The sequence below is a fragment of the Tyto alba genome, unplaced genomic scaffold (assembly GCF_018691265.1).
Source record: "Tyto alba isolate M040663 unplaced genomic scaffold, T.alba_DEE_v4.0 Super-Scaffold_22, whole genome shotgun sequence".
Taxonomy (NCBI): domain Eukaryota; kingdom Metazoa; phylum Chordata; class Aves; order Strigiformes; family Tytonidae; genus Tyto; species Tyto alba.
This window is the reverse complement of record NW_024881296.1, coordinates 11,564,876-11,586,106: the sequence shown is the minus strand read 5'-3', so window position 1 is coordinate 11,586,106 and position 21,231 is coordinate 11,564,876. Positions and strand designations below refer to the sequence as shown.

At 35.2% G+C, this 21,231-nt stretch overlaps 1 protein-coding gene across 4 annotated transcripts in view; it reads left to right on the top strand.

The window, feature by feature from the left end:
* CEP170 (centrosomal protein 170) overlaps positions 1 to 20,542 on the top strand; it is a 117,164-nt gene extending 96,622 nt beyond the window's left edge. For 2 of the 4 annotated variants that reach the window (XM_042795598.1, XM_042795601.1), the window contains 7 exons: positions 3,690 to 3,924; positions 8,410 to 8,587; positions 10,001 to 10,168; positions 10,471 to 10,559; positions 16,049 to 16,142; positions 18,457 to 18,508; positions 20,177 to 20,542. In XM_042795598.1, the coding sequence (XP_042651532.1) occupies positions 3,690 to 3,924; positions 8,410 to 8,587; positions 10,001 to 10,168; positions 10,471 to 10,559; positions 16,049 to 16,142; positions 18,457 to 18,508; positions 20,177 to 20,463 (1,103 nt within the window). In that variant the 3' untranslated portion in view covers positions 20,464 to 20,542. The remainder of the gene's footprint in view (positions 1 to 3,689; positions 3,925 to 8,409; positions 8,588 to 10,000; positions 10,169 to 10,470; positions 10,560 to 16,048; positions 16,143 to 18,456; positions 18,509 to 20,176) is intronic. The other 2 variants (XM_042795600.1, XM_042795599.1) reach the window with 2 other exon arrangements.
* The last annotated feature ends 689 nt before the right edge of the window (positions 20,543 to 21,231 follow it).

Genomic DNA, 21,231 nt, shown 5'->3' with positions numbered 1-21,231 from the left:
ATATTTAAAGCATCTTTAAATAGAATGTGTTATTTGTATGCAATATATAAAAATGGAACGTAGCAGAAGCTTTTTGATACAAAGCGTGTAATTCCTGAATTTAATTTTGTTTCTAGAAAAGTCAACAATTCACTTAATTTTAGCACTTTTGGAAATTGTTAATGAAGTGCCTGACAAAAGTGCCTCAACTGTTTGAATGTGTTTGATTTCAGACACATTTAATCAGTGCATAACAATGGTGTATTTTCTTCTCTCCCTGGACCTAGAAAGACTGGAAAATGAATGATCATTACCAGTATAGGGTGTGGTTGGTTTTTTTCTTTTACCAGAAGACTGGTTGCTATCAAAGTGTTAAAAATCTTCCATTGGTCTTCTCATCAGAGTTCTGTTAACATTACTACATTGTAGATCACTGAACACTGACAGCAGAATCTTGCTTCTTAAATCCAGTCTACAAAGAGAAAACGATTTCCAAATTTCCCAGATCTTTTTGAATGTTTAGTCATACATGTCTGTAAAAAGGGAAAAAAAAAAAAAAGGATACACTCATGGGATTTTTTATTGTCTTTTACTTCACATGTATATATGGCAACATAATAGCATTAGAATTGTCAGAGCTGTCAGCAAGTGCATGATTTCAAGAATCTTTTTTAATCCTTGATACAGTTAAGTATTGATTACTTTTAAATGAAAGCGCAAGCAGATATATGGTATGTGTTGCATGAGAATTACCAGCATTAAAGTAATTACCAGGGTGTTTCTGTGGTAGGGGGCTTAATAACTGTCAACACTGTGAAGACGTGAAGCAGAATTGGTAATTTTATGACACAAGCAATGAAAGATTTAACCAAGTCACTGAATCATCAAACAGTAGAGCATGATCAATGACAACAGAGATGACCAAAGACCTTTCTTCACAGTTTTGGAGGAGAATTGAAGATGCTATTGCAGAATGAGCTATGTATTGGGAAAAGGAACAACAGGATCAGAACTAGTGCAAAAGTGCTAAGTTGCAACTGTAAAATTAAGCACTTAGACAGAACAGAAAGAACTTGAGCAACTAGATGTTTGGCAGCTCTGTTGTCTTGCTGACCTAGCTGTTATTGCAAATAACTAGCAGATAAGTTGTTCAAAGATGTTGATGTATTTCTGGGGAAAAAAAAAAAAAAGTTTCAGCATGGAGAGAAACCATTATTAACTGTACTTTAGTATTATTTCACTACTAAGCACCAAATTTCAGGATCTTTGAAGTGGATGAACCTTAAGAAGGCAAAGCATCAATGGGAGTAGAGTATTTTGCAAGGGATATGCTTAAGTCTGTCCTCAGATTTTAAAAGTGAGATTATGATGTCCAAATCATCAAAATTGCCACCTTAAGTTGTCAACACATTGTACTTGTAGAGTAGTCACCAAATTAGATTTGTTTACTGATTATTTTAGCCAGGGTTTCAGAGGATTTTCTAGTTACTGGTACTGATACTCACAGTCTTTGGTGACTGAGATAACTAACTGCACAATAGCTTTCAGAAATTACATAAACTACAATAATATTTTGGGGCTGCATAATTTATAAATAGTATTAAGAGCATATATGTGCAAATATATAACTAGCTTAATGGGAAATGTGCTTGGATATTGTCATGAATCATATAACTTTGAGATTTTTACTGTTAAGCCTACAATAACTTTTTCCCCATATTAATGAGAAACCCGTTGATAATATATAGCTAAACAACATTTTAAGGCCTTAAAATTTAACGGTCCTAAAAATGTAGAGGAGTTTTATGGTGCTATGTAGACAACTGTTATTGAAGTCATTTCAGTCAGTGTCTTTGAAATATTTAAGCTTTTACAAAATTTTGTATTTTTGTTTGAATGTATAATTTAAGAATCTTTTCCTAAAAAGTGTGGGTGGAAAAGAGGAGCTAAGACTAATCTCATTAATATATATTATTTAAGCAAATGCTTCTAATCTGAATGTTTTAATACGAATTAACATGATAAAACACTATTTTATATACAGAGAAATCCAAGCTTCTCCCAGACCCAGACACTGATGTTGAAACTTACAGTGGTAGAGTACTAGAAATCAAATCTGTTTCCAATATTTCACTTATCATTCAATTTTTGGTTGTTAAATATATGATTACATATGCTCATTGTACAGTGCTGAGTTGCTGGACTAGCTAACTTGAGAGACTTTAAGATAAGTTTTATATTTATTTTGGTGCATATCATTTGATCTGGGACAAAGGATTTAAACAATAATTGATGATAAAATGTGGGCCCAACTCATAAAGCTCTTTGGACTTCGATCACACATTGCTTGCATGCTCTTGGTGGGGAAATGTGCTTTTTCTGCTTATGTCCTACTTCCCTAAGATCAAATCAAGTTTGAAACCTCTAAAAAGAGAACACTAAGTGACTGGAGAGACATTTGGATTTTCTTCAATAAAGTTAGAATATTAGACAAAATAGTAGAACTGGACATGATTTAAAGCCCACATTTCAACCTGAAAAAATTGTACAAGCATATTTTTGTTTTCATTGAGTAAATTGTATTATTTATATGAGGGAAGGAATGTAAGCTTATACACTGATATCATAGTCTACATACTGTAGTCTTTGAGAGCATTACACAAATCTTTTCTCAGCAAAAAATTACTTCCATTGTTTTTTACTTAAATTCATAGTGATTTATAACTTCACTTGTAATGATTTTTTTACTGCTTCAGGAGAAATCTTTATAACTTCTTGCATTTTTCTTAAACTAAAACCAATATGCATTACTTGAATGTATTATTTTTAAATTACCAGGAAGTGATCACACACTTCTTCAAATTTCTACAGTAATTACAGAGCCTCATGAATGTCAGTAAATTTGGGGGACTAAATCCCCTGCAAGAATTTAGCAGGTTGTCATGATGAGCATTCCTTTACACTTAGTGATATCTCCTCCTGCTGGGAATGTTTGAGGACAGCACATCTGAAATGCATTTTCTAATCTTCAGTAAGTCATAAAGTGATGAGAGCCTCCTGCTTAGTTTCAATTCTCTTAGACTTCAGACTGTCTTGAGCAACATGACTGTATATGCTTCATGTGAGATTATATACTTTTATGCTCTGAGGCTGCTGTTTTTGTAGATGTGCTGCTGATTTTTATAACAGTATTAATTTTAACACTTTCTTCTGTACTAAATATGTAACACATCATCTAGGATTTTTATGCTTCCTTACGTAAGCATGCACTTTAGGCTTGGTGCCAGCGCCATCCTTCCTTTACGTCTCTTCATGGTTTTGTGTATCATGTAAACCTTGACTGAAACTTGGGAAAAAATCTGCAGAAAAAGTGCGACCTGACTATATACTTAAATGTTAATGAATTGGGCCCTTGTTTTGTAATAGAGTTTGCTTGAGCTAATATACTATGACTGGCTTTTACATCTTATTATACAATAATTATTACTCATCATTATACAAAGAGCATCCGTTTTATGTTTTTATTAATATTTATTATTTAACCCAAATTTTGTAGCTTTCTTTTTAAGATGTAGTAAATAATCCTTTTGTGAGGTATCTGGGGATTGATAATGAGTAGTTGTGTATTTTTGTGATGTTACTGAAATAATACTGTTTTTTCTTACTAAAGATGCAATAATAATTCTTTTTTAATAATTAAACTAATTTAGTAAGTGCAAGATGGAGGCGCTTTCCTACAGATTATGCTTCCACCTCAGAAGATGAATTTGGATCAAACCGTAATTCCCCTAAACATACCCGTCTACGTACTTCTCCAGCCCTGAAAACCGTGCGACTGCAGAGCACTGGGACAGCAGCTCAAAGTAGCAATACATTCAGGCACAGAATAAAGGAACAGGAAGACTACATTTGTGACTGGACTGCTCACCGAGAAGAAATAGCAAGGTTGGTTTTAAAGGAGTGTCCCTAAAATAACAAAGATTTGTGTCGAACCTGTTACACAGGTACCTATGTAAGAGAAAGAGAGCTAATGGATCTTCTGTATCACTCAACATGTTCATTTGCTAACTGAATGGGTAATTTAAAATTCTTCTTATGAGAGACTGGCAGGCATCACTCATGTTACCAGCACGTCTCTTTCTAATGGAAAATTGTAGTAATTTCTGATTTATGATAGCCATAATCAGAATATGAACTTCTGGTTGCATTAGTGGGACTTGCAGAGGTACTTTGTGTAGAACTCTTAGTTGCTAGTGATGTATTTGTTGAGACTGAAGTACTACCTTTACATCCATATTGGAAGTAAAATTTCAGATCAGTGGATAGGTGACAGAGAGAGGAAAAAGTAATTTTGGTAGTGTGAGAGACCATGTTCTTATTTTGATATTTGGTTTATCTAGACATTATTTCATGTTAGATGTTTTCTGACTTAACTTATATGTATTCATCAAAAAGTAATTTCTTCTGATGCAAGTCCCTGAGGTTAATATAGCAATTCTTCCATTATTGCTAATAGCATTCTGATCCAAGTGAACCAAGGAAAAGGTAGTCACTCCTACATTCTGGCAACAGGTTATTTCCATATCATGGGAAAAACATGTTTTCACATGGGCCGTGAAAACTTCAAATAACTTGCACAAAATAATTAAAACTGTAAGTATACAAATGTTGTTTGAAATTTGGATGCCAGTGTTCAGGTACTGAACCTTTTCACAGAACTTAATTTGGAAGCCTAGACAAGAAAAGTGTTTTCCTTCTAAAATTAATCTTAACACTGTGGAAGCACTGTGCTTTGCTTAGTGTGATTAATTATTTTTTGTTTCCTCCTCTTTGTAATATTTTTCAACATTTGTTTTTCTTGAGTGTTACGTGCAAAGGAAAAATACTCAAGGGAGTCTGATAGTATCTTGATAAATCATGCAATAAACATCTTCAAAGTCATCTTCCTAAAACATCTCTTTCTTTTCAAGAACCTAAAGTTAGAGATGGATATGGAGAGGACTGTGTGTTTATGGGGGGAAAAAAATGAGGAGAGCCATAGCATATTACTTCCTCCTTATAAAAAGTGCTGCTGAACCCTCTACTTCAGTGAAACTTCTGAGTAAATTTAGCTCATCTAGGAGAGGTTGATGCTGGAAGTAACTGACGATTCACTCAAAACTTACTTGATGGGTTAGGTTTGCGGGTTTTTTTCTTCCCTTGGGTTTCTTACCATTTTCTTCATTTAGATACTGGTTTTAAATTGGTTTTGGAGGCTATGTGCTTACCGTACCTTTTTCAGCTTCTTTATTTCTGGTAGAAGTGGTGAGAAACTCAAATCAGTATTGCCAAAAGTGTGACTGCATATAGAAATTTCACACAAACTATATTAAATGAGCGTATTTAAGGTTAAGAAAGCTAGCAGTCATCAGTTGGGAAATGCGAGACTGCTGTCATCTGTTGTCACTGCTTCCAAGACCAGTTTCCTTGGTTAGCCTCTGCTGAGGCCCCTGCTCTAGGTACCTTGTTGATCCTTTCTGTACCTCCATATCTCTCTGTAGTGATTCACAGTATTGTTCCCCTGGCTTTAAGTTTAACTTCTGTCCTTTATCAGATGACTTTTGTCTGATCCCTTTCCCTTGCTAGCCATGGTCTCCTCTCTATCACTGTCTACCCTGTTTGTTTTTTTTTTTCCCTTCTCAGCCCTCAGTCCAGCCTCTGTGATCAGAGTCCCTTCAACTCTGTTTAGACTTCTTAAAAAAGGAATAGATACATATTTTCATGAAAATTCGTTGATTTCTTTTGTTGAAGAACTGATTAGATTAAGCAGGTGTAAAGATAAGTATCTCATAAAATAAATATGCAGCGGAAAGTAGTGCAGAGACTGTGACAAACATTTCATTGTATCCATGTTACCATCATATTGTATTTTAACTGGTCTTCCAGGATTGTCCCAGTTTGTGCTTTTCACAGACTACAATTTACAGATGTTAATAAAATGGAAAATGGGAAAAAAAAGCCCTTAATGAAATAACTAAATGTGATATAAAACCACATTGGCCTGGAGGGAATATGCACCTTAAGAATGAACTTCACATATATTTTATTTAAGAATTTTAAAGTATCATTACAAAATAAACTGACTCAGTGTCAGAAGTATAACATGGTACACTAAGCATAAAAATGGTTTTGGTAATCCAGCAATTCAGAACTATTACAGATATCTTAGAAGTATTCCGATTTCATTATGTGTTTTCCTAATACTATGGGTATTTTTTCAGTACAGATAAATAAGAACTAGAGTTCCAGGCTGTTAAAAAAGATGGTCATGCTCTCCCCATACCAAGCCCCATGTTCTCACCTTTTCCCTTGTGTTGGAAATTCTCTGTCCCTTATGTAACTGTGTAGCTGGGGGAGTCTGCTCACTGAGTGAATCCAATAGCAACATTTCCTGGAGTGGGTTGGGGGGGTTAGGGAGTTTGAGGTTTATTTTAGCTTTGCCTCCCTGAATTGATTTGCCTTGTATGTTTGCCAGGTCTGATGCAGGAAGCGGTAGAAATCTGCAAGGCAACCTGCAGCTGCAGCAGAGTAAATAGGGTGTACATAAAGCCTAAGTCTCTTGTTCTTGATTATACAAAACATACTAGTTATACTTAAGCAATACTTTCTGTTTCTAAAAGTTAACGTAGAATGACTTGAAAATTTCAGACCCAGCTCTCAGCTGGTTGATAATTTTCTTCTTCATAGTGCTTTTTGTTTAGTGCTCTGTCTGTATTGTTTCTATACAGAAACATTATTGAGTACTGACTATAGCTTACTGTCACATTGAAACTAATTCCAGATTTTGTTCACTTGACTAGTGTTTGACTATGATGATTGTCTAACAAGGTATGATTGTGTGAAATGAAGGAAGTAGGTGCTCTAGTATCTCTAGTACTTAGAATATTAGCTCAGAACTTAGGGTTTTAGTGATACATATGTATAAGAACATGAAATATAAATTAAAATTGACACAAATTATGTAGTAATTAGGTTAAATTAATTAATGTAGTAATAGGCTCTTACCATATTTTACTTTATTAAAATGAGCAGTTGACTTGGTTGCTGCTTTAGTGTTCCCAGTCTGATAGTCTGAATTCAGAAGTACTATCTTGAGTGATCATGGGTAATTGCCACATATTCTTGTACAGCCTTATCCCAATTGTATGTGTATCTATGCTGCACAAGGTTGCACTTTATTGCAGATTGCTGATAGTTAGCCACAAAATCCAATGCTGGAATTTGAATGGAAATTTCTCTGATTGTTTTTGCCTTTCTAGTTTATATTTTGCTTGCTCAGTCCTAAACTATCTCTAGGTCAGTGTTGTCCATTCTTTTTGACTTGAAGACAAAGTGCAAATAAAGAGCGTAAAGAAGCTCACCCTTAACAAGCACTGGCCAGCATGGAATCCATCGCTGTCACATGGCTGTGCAACTCCTTCCATTTAAGCAGTGGGTGCTGCAGCTCACAGAGTCCTTGGTGCAGAATTAGCACTGTTTACTTCTATGTCCTCAGTCTTCTCAGACAGAAGTATGAATGGGGAACACTTGGTGGGCTGCTCTGAACTCTAGGTCTTCTGAACTGCTTGATCCAAGCTGGAGATTCAGGGTGTCCAAATTAGTAGGGGGCTTTTAGCTTTTGCTTTGGGTTTGATTTTTTTTTTTTTTTTCCCCTCCTGTTGAGGTGACCTGGGGGAGGAGTAGCACAAGCAGAACTAGACAAGCTTCTTCCCTGTGCTGAGCAGAATACAGAGCAGAGCTATTTTTTGATGTGGCAAATCAGAAGAAAGGAAAAGGAATATTGAGCTGAGAATTCAGGTGTATTTCTATGGTGCTATTATAATCAGGGTTTTACAGGCATGTTCGGTTTTTCCAGCTAGAATGCTTGTCTCGATTACATTTGAGGATTTAGCGTCCTGGTCTGGAAGTTCAGACACGTAGGCAGCTTCATGTGAGCAAGCTGCAGGGCTGCTAGATAATCAGAGGTCCTGACAAAGTACTTTGCAAGTAGATAAAGTGAGGTATAAATTAAATATGTTCTGGACATTTCCGATTTACTGCATGTACCCAGGTCATATGTGCAGTATTTTCAGCATATTTCCAGTGTATCTAGTGTGTTGGATTTACTGGATGTTGCCCACATCTCTGCCTGGGAATCTTAGAAAACAAGGGTGGTGCTCTGGCTTTTGAGACTGACTTCTATCTTCTTCCTCTAGAAAGGCATGTTATTAAAAGCAAATTTAACCGAAGCTTTTATGGTTCTACAAATGAAGCTTCAGCTTAGAAGTGCATACACATTTTTTATAGCACAGTTATCAGGAACTAGAAGTTAAAAGCTCAAAGGCTGCAGGTTGGGCTGTACTGGTCCAGAAGTATTTGCAGGGGCGAATGTAACACTCTCTTTATTACTAGGATCAGTCAAGATCTGGCTCTCATCGCACGGGAGATCAACGATGTAGCAGGAGAGATAGATTCAGTGACTTCATCAGGCACTGCCCCCAGTACCACAGTAAGCACTGCTGCCACCACCCCTGGCTCTGCCATAGACACTAGAGAAGAGGTAGGAGATCTTCATGGAGAAATGCATAAGGTTCTTCCTTTTCTTTATTTCTTTTGCTTTTAGCATTTTGCATAGCCTTTTTTAGTTATTTCCACTCAACCCGTATGCATGGTCTTTACATTGTTTTTTGCTTTAAAGTTCCTTTACGTTTCAACAAACAGCCCAGAAATTATTCTTTGAACACAGTTTGTCACAATGATGCGTTCTATCTGTCTGTCTCTTTTTTTCCACGAAACATAGGACAAGATAGTTACTTGTTTTTTGCTTGTCTGTAGCCTTAGATACAGTTGGATAGTATCTAAGTGCATTTAAAGATACTACTGTGTATGCACAAATATATATAAATATATACTTTGGATAGCTATTAAAAACAAAAAAAAAAATCCCTTTTTACAGGTGGCATATAAGCTGCATCTTCTTAACACTGAAATACTTAGGTACCATCAGTTAACAATAACTTTAGATTTTCTTTCTTAATAACATTGTCAAAAACTTCCTTGAAATAAGTTTGCCTGTGCCTCTAATAATTCTTATTTTCTTTGACTTTCTCTGGTGTGCTGTTCTATGAATATATTGACTAACTTGTTCTAGTAACCATCACAGGTCTAATGCTGGTAAACATGTTAATCTGAATTTAAATCATCACTTTCTACCATATTACAATTCACCCTAATATATTGTAAATGTTTACTGCATTTTTTCCTTCATAGTAGTCCTTTCAAAGTGTGTTTATTCATTTTTTTGTGTGCACAAAGTTTGGCTAATACATTAGTTTAATGTGTTTAGTATGATACTGTCTTTTTCTGTGGAAAAAAAGATATAAACAGCGATAAGAAATCTGTGAGTTGGGTACTCAAAAATTATAACTGCACTCACATAGATTTTGGTTTTAATTCTCATGGACTTACGGCTAAACTTTAAGGAAGTAAAGTGCTCGTTTTCTCAGATCCAGTTAGATCACTCTGATTTTTTATATTACTAAATAATTATTTTCTTTAAAAGATATTGTACAGTGTGTACATACTGCAGGTGGCAGTATCTCCTTTAAGTAGGTATAGGTGTTCCTGTAACACTACGACTAATCTGGAAAAAAAATAAATTTGATAGTACTGTACCTAATTCCACAGATATATTCCATTAATCAAAGTAATGAATTATTCAGTACCACTTTATAGGTAACTATTAGGTTACCTGCCCAGAAGCAAAATTTCTGTGGGATAGTCTAATTTTGGCATGTATGTCTGGTATTCAAAGAAAAAAACCAACACGTTCATTTTTACAAGGTATTGTTACATAAAAGGTGCATCATTTTATACTATACAAGACAACACAATGATTTTTGATAGGCTTTGTATAAACTGTTTCAGAAGGAAAAAAATATCAATCTGATTTTTACATGTATCCAGTAGGTTTCATAAACTGCATTTTTCTTTTACCCCCCAGTTGGTTGACCGAGTATTTGATGAAAGTCTCAATTTTAGAAAAATCCCCCCTGTAGTGCATTCCAAACCACCAGAGGGGAATAGTCAGCCTAATGGTGCTCGACCTCAGCTAACAGAGGCCCTTGATCCCCCAACAATTACTCGGAAAAGGACCTGGAGCAGAGATGAAGTAAGTACACAACAGGATTCTCTGTAGTAATGTGACTATTTTAAGCTTTTACAGTTGCCTCTCCACTTAATATTCTAGACACTGTCCTTTCTTTCCTACATGTATCAGGTGGCATTAATACTGGAAAAATGATTTGTTTAATATTTAATTTGTAAAATGTTCAAATACAATTGTATATTATACTAATCAGAACACAAACATGATTTTTTAAAGTTAAAAAAATATTTCAAAATACATGGAATTGTTTGTATTTAATTCCCATTAAACTAATAATATCATTTTTTATGAAAAACCTGTTGCAGGTTATGGGGGACAGTTTACTGTTGTCCTCAGTCTTCCAATTTTCTCGCAAGATAAGACAATCCATAGACAAAACAGCTGGCAAAATCAGGTGGGTTTTTAAAAATCACTGTTGTTACTGAAAATGTCTGCTCTCATTAGCATCCCTACTAATAGAAGAGATATGTGTAACACAGATAGAGCAAATGTATTTAGTAGCAGCTTGTGTTTTAAAAAGGCAGCGTTACCTATGGCTTTTTTAACATTCAGAAAGATTTGGGATGAATAATTTTTGTATTATGGCTTGTGTGTCTTTCACATTATATGGAGGCAAATATCAGCAAAGTTTACATGGACAGAACAGTATCCATCATACTTCCAGCAGAGGAGCTGTTCCAACACATGCAAATGCTGTGCAAAATCTACACGACCTGTACTTTTGCCCAGTTGTTGTAGGGATCCTCTGGTTTAGGAAAAAAAAACAAATGGGAAAGAGGAGAGCAGTTAGAGTAAATCTTCTGAAGAAGAACTTGCTCTGGAGGCGATGTGGTCACTGTTGAGTTCCAAATCTAAAATAAAAAATGTAGCTATCTGTTATTTTTTTTTTTTATAGATGTGTCAAAAATAACATGTTGTTCTACCAGCAGTTCCTTTTAACTTGATTGAGTGAGTATACAACCATTCGGTGACCCCTTCGGTTGACAAATATAAATGAAAAATCTAAATACAAAATTAAGAGTTGTATAATTCACATGTCCTGTTCATGTCCTTGTGCAGTTAATCATGTAAAAGTAGAACATATAAAAATAAGTAATTTGGCTGAACTTCATGTATAACTTTCTGGATGTGAGAAAATATTAGGTCTGTAATTGATGTTTGTCTAGGAAGTGTCAGATACTGAAATCTTAGGTGGGTGACAGATTAATCACCAAATGACCAATTTATTTCAGCATAGCGTGATGTGTAACTAGTAACAGCAGCAAAATACTAACCTATCTGAAGATTGTATTTTTATGGGAGTACCAAAAAAGCTGACCATAGAAATAAAGAAGCAAAAAAAACCTATGTAAATTGGTAAAAACCTTAGGCTATCTGCCATTTCTGGTCCTGCTACTTCTACTAGGAAGAGTATCACCATGTGAAGAATCAAGTCTTTAAAAGCCTGCAGGCCATTCTTATTATTTCTGTTTTAAGGTTTTTTGTTTGTTGTTTTTACTGCTGGTTACAGGTAACATTTGCGAGTAGTTCACTTCCGCTATCTTAGATCATGGTCCTGAACTGACCTTCATCTCACTTCTCTTGTTCCAGCTCACCATTTTGGGGCTGCAGGATTGTAATATTAGAAATACTTTGTTTGCTTTGTTTTGCCCTTTTTGATTTCCCCCAATACATTCTTCTGTGTATCATACTATTTATTTAAATACCCTTAAACAAAAGACATACATGTCTCTTGCTACGTAAATTTCAGATACAAATGAGTTTGTGAAATGCAGGTGTACAATACAGTTCCTCTCAAAAGCTGTGCCAGATTAACAGAGTTCAACTTCATTATGCAGAATTTATTACAAATTATGCAAAAGCTCACAACTTGTTCAAGATTAATCAACCTCTGAGTGCATGCTGTCATTTAGTTTAATAGCTGATCTCAAAAAATGAGCAAATAAATACATGCAAAGAGGTACTTAAGCGTGACCATTCTTTGAAAGTCATTCTTTAAGGCATTTAAAATTTGGAAATAGAAATTAAATACTACATTAAGTTTTGTTTTGAGTATATTTCTCTGGGGGAAAAACAGTGGCGTCCATAAGGAACTCTGCTTACCAATATATTTTTTTTTTTCCTTTTAAAGCTGCAACATTGGAACAAGAATCTTGCTTATTGACTGACTTATTTGTGGTAGGCGTCTAGGATGATATGTATCTTAAAATGCCTCAGAAGCAGTAGATAGTAGATACTCTACTTTTTTCATTGTACTGATTTGTCTTGATGGTTGGCAGTTTCTGATCTGTAAATATGTTGCTAGCAGAGCTGTAGTTCATTTAACATAAACTGAGTTCAGTACAGTGAGTTAAAACAAATTTATGTATGTGAATTCATTCTGAGAAAAGCAGGTAACTATAAAATCAAGTCTTACACTTCTGATTTATTTTCTGAGCTTGAAAGGTAAGTCAGCTACATTGTAATGAATGTAATAATGATGTGATCATGTATGATGATATAAAGATAACGTCTGCTACTCAGAATGGATTTGAGCAATGTGATGTTATTCATAATGTCATTAGTATTTTGAATCAGAAAAGCAGCAATAGTTTTAGAGCTGTTTTTTAGAGAGCATAAGGCATACTAAAAAATTGCTTCCTACTTGGATCCACACGGAGAAAGGCATACTCCCTGTGAATGTGAACGTTCTTCTTTCTGTAATATTTTAGTTGCAATAGCTAGTTTTACAAAAATACTAGTTTCACTTTGGCTAAAGTACTAAGAACATAAATATTTTCAGTAATTCTTGACAAGGAGATTTATCAGAAATTAAGATAAGCTAAAATCAATCATGAGAATAAATCAGTATGAGGACAAAAATAAAAATGTAGATATTTTTGCTTGGCTAGTTTCTTCCCCACTGCCATTTCTGTTTTCTAATTTATAGATAATTTTCTGACTTCCACTGAGTTCTGTCATCATTCCTACCTTATATTAAGAAATAGGATTGAGAAAAGCTTTTGACTCTGTATTCCTTGGGTAGATTGTCCCAGTGCTGGACAAACTGGGATTTTTCCCCAAGTCCTAGCCTGATGTTGATTGAACCATATTCAGGTACCTGGTTCTTTCCTTTCACCAGATCTTCTGTGTATTTTCTTCGGGATAAACTAATAGGTTGGGTATTGTTAAGTTAGTATTTTAAAATTTGGTTTTATTCATTACTTTGTATAATCAGGTTCTTATCTGCTGGTATACACAGAACTGTATTATATTTGAAAATTCTTCAGCATTTTTGCCATGTATCCTATAACCAGTCCTTTGCTAACAAATTATTGTGGTGGCTTCTTAGGAAGCAGTTACGTAGTTTGCTTGCTTTTCCATCATTTCTACATTATAATGAGTTTGCAGGAGCTCTCAGAGATTATGGAGGGAAGAGGTAAGTACATTTTGCAGTGAGACCACCTACATCGTTTTATCCGTGCTCTGCAATGTGAATGCAGTGTTATTGGCTTGCTTTGTAGCAGGCGAGTACCTCTTCAGTCAAGCAAAATCCAAGCAAAGCATTTGTCTCAGTGCAAGTTACTACTTGTCGGTCTCTGCAGATGGCTGTGCATCCTGCAAAGTGCAGTGAAACTAAAATGGGGACTGAGCACAACCAAATAAGAAATTTCAGGCAGATTTGCCCCAGAAAGTAGGGAAAGGCAAGAGCAGAAGGCAGCAGGCATTTATAAATACATTTTTTTAACGTAAAGAGTATGGTTAGAAGGAGGAAGAGTAAAGGAGGCACAGTTGAAGACCCCCCCCAGGAGGTTAAAATGTACTAAATGACAAATTGAAAAAAAGTTGTAAAAAAGGAAATAGACTTCCTAAAATTATAGCAAAACCCAGTTGACCAGTCCACTTTATAGTGGAAATAATAACATTTTTTAAATTACTGCTTTCTATTTTTCCTCTATTTTTTTAGTAAAACGACTTATGAAATAGAAAGCTTTCAGATTGTAAAAGAGAAGTAAGAATATTATCTCTGAGAGTAAGACTGAAAATACCACATACACAAGCAAAGGCATTAATCATATACATAAAAGCACAAGAATTTTAATATAACATGAGCAAGAAAGTAAATGAGAAGTGTCACAATAACTTCTATATTTTTCCTACTAGTGCTGCTTAATGCTAAATAAAGCCTCATTTTCTATGTTCTTGCTGATTTTTCCAGTGTGATACAAATGCTGTTAAAGTGCAGAAAATATAGCTATATAAGATTTTCTGTATAGTGAATCCAGATATTTCCAGGAGTTGCCTGGTTTTTAGTGTATGATCGTATAAATTGGCTCTGCTTTTTTATTTATTTATTTTAACTCATCAGTGTCAGGCAAGTCCTAAATTTTACATTGTAATTGGACTTTCTAGTATCCAGGTTTGCAGTTATATGGCTTCGGAAGCTTTTGCGCTCCCTTCCAGAATATAAAACCAATCTTGTCAGACCCCTGATGATTAACTGCATTACAAGATGATGACACTACTTGAGGCAATAAAGTATTTCATGTTTTCTTCACTGTAGTTTTGATTACTTTTAATTTTTTTTTCCTTCCTCAAGAAGTATGTACCTTAATACACTAAAGTCACTTGCAGAAGTGATCATTTGCCTCAATCCCATGACATTGTGTCATGAGAGTAGCACTTCCTCTCAGTGAGACATCTGAGAAAAACGTGTTCTGAAGCGTCAGCGAGTGAAGACCTCAGACAGAAGAAAAGTTGAAGCAGCTTCTGGATGGGCTGTCTGCAGACATCTATGTACTGATAAGAGAAGAGAGGTTACACATTTTGAAAAACTAGACATTCTTGACAGGGTAATAAGAGAGTGGGATTTTCCATAGGGTATAAATAACTGAAGAAAGATGAACAGAAATGCAGAACTAAGTCTCTCTGCTTTCTTTCCAGTTCTTAGTCTTTATGAGATTCAAGGTATCATGAGTTTTCACCCTAAAAATTATTTCCTTAGAGACCTACCTACACTAATAACTTCTTTAAAATTTACTACATTTCAGTCATCATTTAAAATAGGTTGGTTTGCATGCTTAGTAGCTTTACTGCCACTATTTTTGTACTTTTAACTGTGAAATACCTATTAGAGAAGAAGTAGATTTGGACTCCTCTATGTCATCATGGTGTCACTTCAGAAAAAAATAATATCCAGACTTTAAATACCTGTGCTTTTTTTTTTCCCAGTTGTGAAAATGTAGACAGTAATGATGTTTATGATATGACAATGAAAACAGAAACTATTTATTACAGCAGAGAGGCAAAACATAAGAGGGGAATCTCATAGTATGCTTTGGGGTTTACAAATAATGGAAGTGACTTCTTTAAATACGTACTACAAATTATGTTACTAAATCATGTATATACAATTTGTGTGTTGAGACTTTTCAATTAAAACTTCTAGGAAGTGCATTTTTCTTTTTCCTGATGAGTTTTGGTTTTTTATTAAATTCATATAAAATACTAATGTAAGAGTTGCAATTATTTACCATTGTTATTCTTTCTATGTCTTGCAATTGTTGTAAAATGCAGTGTTAACAGGGAATTCTCTGACTACTGTAAAATAGTTGGATTTTTAAAAAAAATATAGCAGTGCTGGGAGAAAGAATCAGCTGTGTCTTTCAACACCATAAGCAAGTACTTGGCTACAGAACTGCCATTTTAATGTTAATGATATTACTGAATTGATACATGCTTCCCTGAAAATTTAAACTGTATGGTTGGATTCTGTCAGTTTTCAATATTTATGCTTTTACTTTTACTCCCTGTGTTGCTTTCTTGTATCATGTTATCGTTCAGTTTTAGTTTGTTTATTTTTGTCTGTTTTAAACATACTGTTCTCGAATTTCTTTCTTCTAGAATATTATTTAAGGACAAAGATAGAAATTGGGAAGAAATTGAAAACAAGTTGCGAGCTGAAAGAGAAATTCCTATTGTGAAAACATCAAGCATGGTATGAATAGTTATATTTTCTGGGATTGATTGAGCCTCTTACATAATTTCTAAATAATGAGCAGAAGAATGTGTTATTGTCAGTGACGTAAAGGCACAGTTCTTCAGAGGTTTAAAAGGTTTAAAGGACACTCAGTATATTTCAGAAATAAACCTAATCTTTAATAATTACTAAGACTTACTGTCTTATAGAGAAAAGATAGGTTGTTCAGGGAAAATTCTCAGGTAAATAATGCAATAAAAGAGGTTCAGACTATATAGAGACCATCATTACTTCTGTCAAACAAAAGGTAACAACCATTAGTTTGAATGTTGGATTGCTTTTGAATTAACTTGTTTTACAATGTAAAGACTATTTTACCTACTGACTATTAATACTTTACATATAATACTTAATACTATTAATACTGACTAATCATATTTAGATAAATAGTTGTATTTTGCTATATGTGAATGAAAATAATCTGTAGACACACTGCAATAAAAGCACTTTTCAGTGAAAAATAATCATGTTGATTTTGTGTGGAACTGGTAACCGGAGACTACAACTCTAGTTGATTCATGTAGTCTTCTGCCCCTGCCTGTTTATGGCCATTTCATGCCTGGACTGCGTGACAGTGTGCCGGGAATGGAGCACACATGTTTCTTAGCACACTTCTCCTCTGCTGCTAAGCACAGAGCACAGGGTGTGAAAAACATCTCATCATATGAGAGTAGGCGGAGAGTCTAGCTACGTTATCCCATGTAGTATGTGGTGATGTTAGGCATGTCAACTTACAGAGGCAGGGTTTTTTCTGAGGGAGAGGTGGGAGAGGAAATTCCTTCTTACTGGACTGCTCAGAAGCAAAATGTTAACACGTTTCCTCTGGCATTGAATTGGCTAGCACTTCTCTGTTAGCTCATCATGAGTTATTAAACTCATCCAGATTGATTTTTCCTGAAAGTATTAAAAAGTTGGCCTATAATTTCTGCAGAGTGGTACATTTTTTAAGAGAAATCATTAGTAATTCAGTGTTATAATTTAATTGATACACGGTGACAGTTTTGGAGGGGGTTTTTAAGTTTAATTAAGCAAGTTACTCATGCGAGTTTCTAATTTTAGAAACATGAGTTTCTCTTATCCATTTCCAGAAAAAGATCATAGTTTAGTGTTTGATATTCTGAATTCCGTTAATACAGGGATTTAAGGTGTTCATTAAAAAAGAAAAAAAAATTACTTGTATATTTATTCCTAAATTCAGCATTTTACAAAACTTCAGTACATTAAATCATCTCGCCTTTTTTGAGAGTGTATAGGGGGTTTTTTTGTCTATGCACTGACTTTTCAAGTTTCTGCTCAGTTTTTAGAGCAATATATTATTCAAATACAGTGCTTATTTTTACCACAGAATGTTTTAAAAGTTAACAGAGGGCAGTTGCAACTGATGTTTGTTTTATCCTTGGAACTTTTATGTCCAGCTCAGATGTGGAATCTGCTAAAAGATAATGAGTTTGTAAAATCCAAGGTAATCTATCTCTTAGCTATGCACAAAATTTACATTTTTTTAGTATAGAATGGTTTTCTGAAATGGGTTAAATGGGTTTCTGAAATCACTACTGTTGAAAATTTTCAGCTTTGAAGACTGCTGATAGCTCTCCTCAGCAGCTGGATCAACAGTATTCTTCAGTGTGTAGGATACTTCAGTTGTAGGATTTACATATTTGTAATTTAAGATGTGGTACGTTTAGTGATTGTTGTGTTTAAAAGTGCGTTGCTGTGGCTACGTCTGTGTTAGCAAGTAGTGCGGCACAGAGGAGAGAAACCTGTAAGGCCATCAAGGGCTGAGGCCCTGACATGGGCGTGTTGCACAGGGCCCCATGGTTGCAGACAAAACCCCAACGCAGTTAACTTACTAATTTGACTGGCATCTGACCAGAGTTATAAATCGCCCTCTTCCACTAATACTGGGTTTATACCATGACTTTCCTTTAAAGGTTCGCTGCTGCTTTCCCCCGTTTTTGGAGAACTGTGGTGTCTGTCAGTCCGTGCTTGAGAAGGAAGCACCGCCAGCAGATGAGCGGGGGCCAGGGCGAGGCCTAGCTGACCCCAGGGCTCAGCGGGTGCGGAGGGGCTGGCGGGTCCGAGCGGGCCGCGCTCTGCTGCCCAGCACCCGCGGGGGACGTGGCCGGGCCACCACCAGCAAGGGCATTCGTGATGCCAGGAGGAACATCCCCAACAGCATGTTGCAAAGGCTGGGGAGGGGCGTCGTTTACTACTGAGAGGTAGTTTGAGTCTCTTTTTTTCTTAATGAAACGTTTGTTTGGTTCTTCCCTAGGAAATATTATCAATCTTACAGGAACTGAAACGAGTTGAGGAACAGCTGCAAGGTACAAATCTTGTTTCATTTTTCTCTTTTGTGGTTGCTTGCTTTAATTTTTTTTAATACGTAACTAGATATATGTATATCATGAAACAAAGTTATCACATTTTATTAAAATAATTCACAGTGTCAGTTACATACATTAATATATAATTGCTGGCACAATTGGTAAAGAAACATCACTGAATTATTTTAAAACAGAAAAGTGATGATGTCTTTTTATATGGGTGAGAAAAGGCTCTACTAAACATGAAATAGTCCGGAGAATCCCAAAGGAATTAATTGTGAAACATTCTTAACAGAAGTATTTTGTGGGTAAATATTGAAGAGTAGGTGATAGCGAATCCTGAGGCTAGGCTTTATAAAATAGTCTTTGCAAATCAGTAATACCCTTGTGTAGCACAATTCAGTATAAAGAATGTACTGGGACCATAATCTATAGGACATTACAAGGCGGGAGGGGAAAGAAAAAACAAAACAAAAAAACACACGGTATCTGATACAATGAAATGAGAGTTTAGAATTAGCTCTTGACATCTTCCCTTTACACGACTGAATGCACTCTTTGTAATTGTGGAGCCCACAGAGTACAAAATAGAAGTTACTTGGCTTTTCACGTGCAAATACCAATGTATAAAATGGAAATAAACATGTTGTGCTTATAAGGTCTGCTATTCAGACATAGATTCTAATTATCAAAATCAGCTTAAAAACCAAGCGTGTTTTTAAAAGAAGTTGCGGTCTTATTTGTGTATTGTTTATACTTAGTTAATTGTTTAATTTGGAGTGGTCAAATGGATTAGTGGTCCATGCATATATGCTATCATTGTATTTTTTTGTAAATTTCCTATATTTGTTATTTTTAGTATTCAGATTTAATTCTACAACAAAACATGTTTTAAAAAATAATGTTTCAGTAGGAATCATTAGCCACCTTTAGAGACAAATTAGTGTTTGTTGTTTGTTTCATGCTCAGCTATAATTCAAAAATGTTAATTTATTACAAATTGTGTCTAGAGAACATAACAAAAAAATAAGGCCCAGAGAAAGAGGCCAAATAATTTCCATGTATATGCAGTGGTGTTTGAATAGATGTTAGTACAGTTTTGGGAATAAAGAAGGGAGAGGTTCTGTTGAATGTGACAAATGTGTTAAAAATCCAGTAAAATTAAATTGTACTAGGTGCCTCAGTTTGCCCTCCCTATGTGGAGGGAAAGGAGCAGTAAGTCCATTGTTATACATTAAAAAGAATAAATGACTGCTTTTTTTATATGAATTGCTTTCAATGATGGAATTAGTAGCTATGGATATTTGGGGGGTGGGGTGGAATGAAGCATAGTATAACGGTAACATTAGAGAAAAATCCCCTGAAACATGACTAAAATCCATCTTTCAGTCCCTACAAGCTAACACTAGATGGTTTGTCATCTCTCTTTCCTGCAGTTCCATTTCATGTGATGTTTTAACATATGTAAATACTTTTAAGTATATGTATCAGCTACACATAGATTGGATACACCACTCCTTTGTACTGGGCAGCACACATAAAAGCTCATGTCTCTCATCATAAAAATAACAGTGTGAGAACAGGATTTTCCTAATTTTTATGGTAACAGAAAATCATAAATTTTTATGGTTTCTTCCCTATCCCTTTGATCTTTCCTTGATTACTTAGCAATTAATGCTATGATTGATCCTGATGGTACCCTGGATGCTCTGAGCAACTTGGGATTCGCCAGCCCCATCTTACCAGCTCAGCCGAAGCCGAAGTCCAGTCCTGTTTCCCAAAGTACCCACCCTCAAGTGCAGCCAAACTGCCAGCCTGAAGCTCGGGCTCTTCGACCCACCGCCGTCCCTGTTGCAGCTGAATTTGAGAATGCTGAATCCGAGTCAGATTGCAGCATACATTTCAATAGGTTTAACCCAGATGGGGAAAAGGAAGATGCCACCCTGCGTGAGTGACGTCTCAGTGTTGATACAAAAGCCTTTCACATGGAATGTTTAGGAATAAAGGAAAAATTCTAATACTGGTTTTATAATTTAAAAAAAAAAAAAAAAAAAAAAAAAAAAGGCTTGGTCAAACAGCAGTTGTTTTATTAAACCAGTTTTCTTTAACTGTGATGCTTTGATTGTCACACAAATCCTTTTCACATCATAAAGATACGTGTAGATGCCAGTGTAGGAAAGCAGATTGTGGCAGGTTTGCCCTTTGTGGTTGTGTGCTTTGCAAAAGAATTATTATATCAGCAGTTTTCCCTTAATAGATTTATTTTGTTTTAAAAGCCATGCAAGCGGTCTAACATTTAATGTTACTGAAACCCCGAATCTCTTTGGCAAGCTGCTCTAATGAATGGACTTCCTCCACTAAAGTTTGTACAGAACTGTTGAACAGTTACATTTGATTCTGAATTAGATGATTTATATAGGAAACAATGTCTTTGACTACAGTGACACATTACTGCAAAAGGTAAGACAGATCTCAGAAAGCATTCATTCTTGTGTACTGAAAATCTTAAACAGTTCTGTGATTTATAAATAACCTTGTTGCTGCGTAAATTGTCATGGGGTTTACAAAGTTCACATATGTTTGCACTAAGATTTGCTGGGAGTTATAGGTGAACATATCGATACCATTACACAGCAAGCAGTATTTTGGTGTACATAGAAAACTGATAATACTGTACCTGTATTATCACTGAAGTGTTTTAATCCACTTTCTGAAAGGACTAT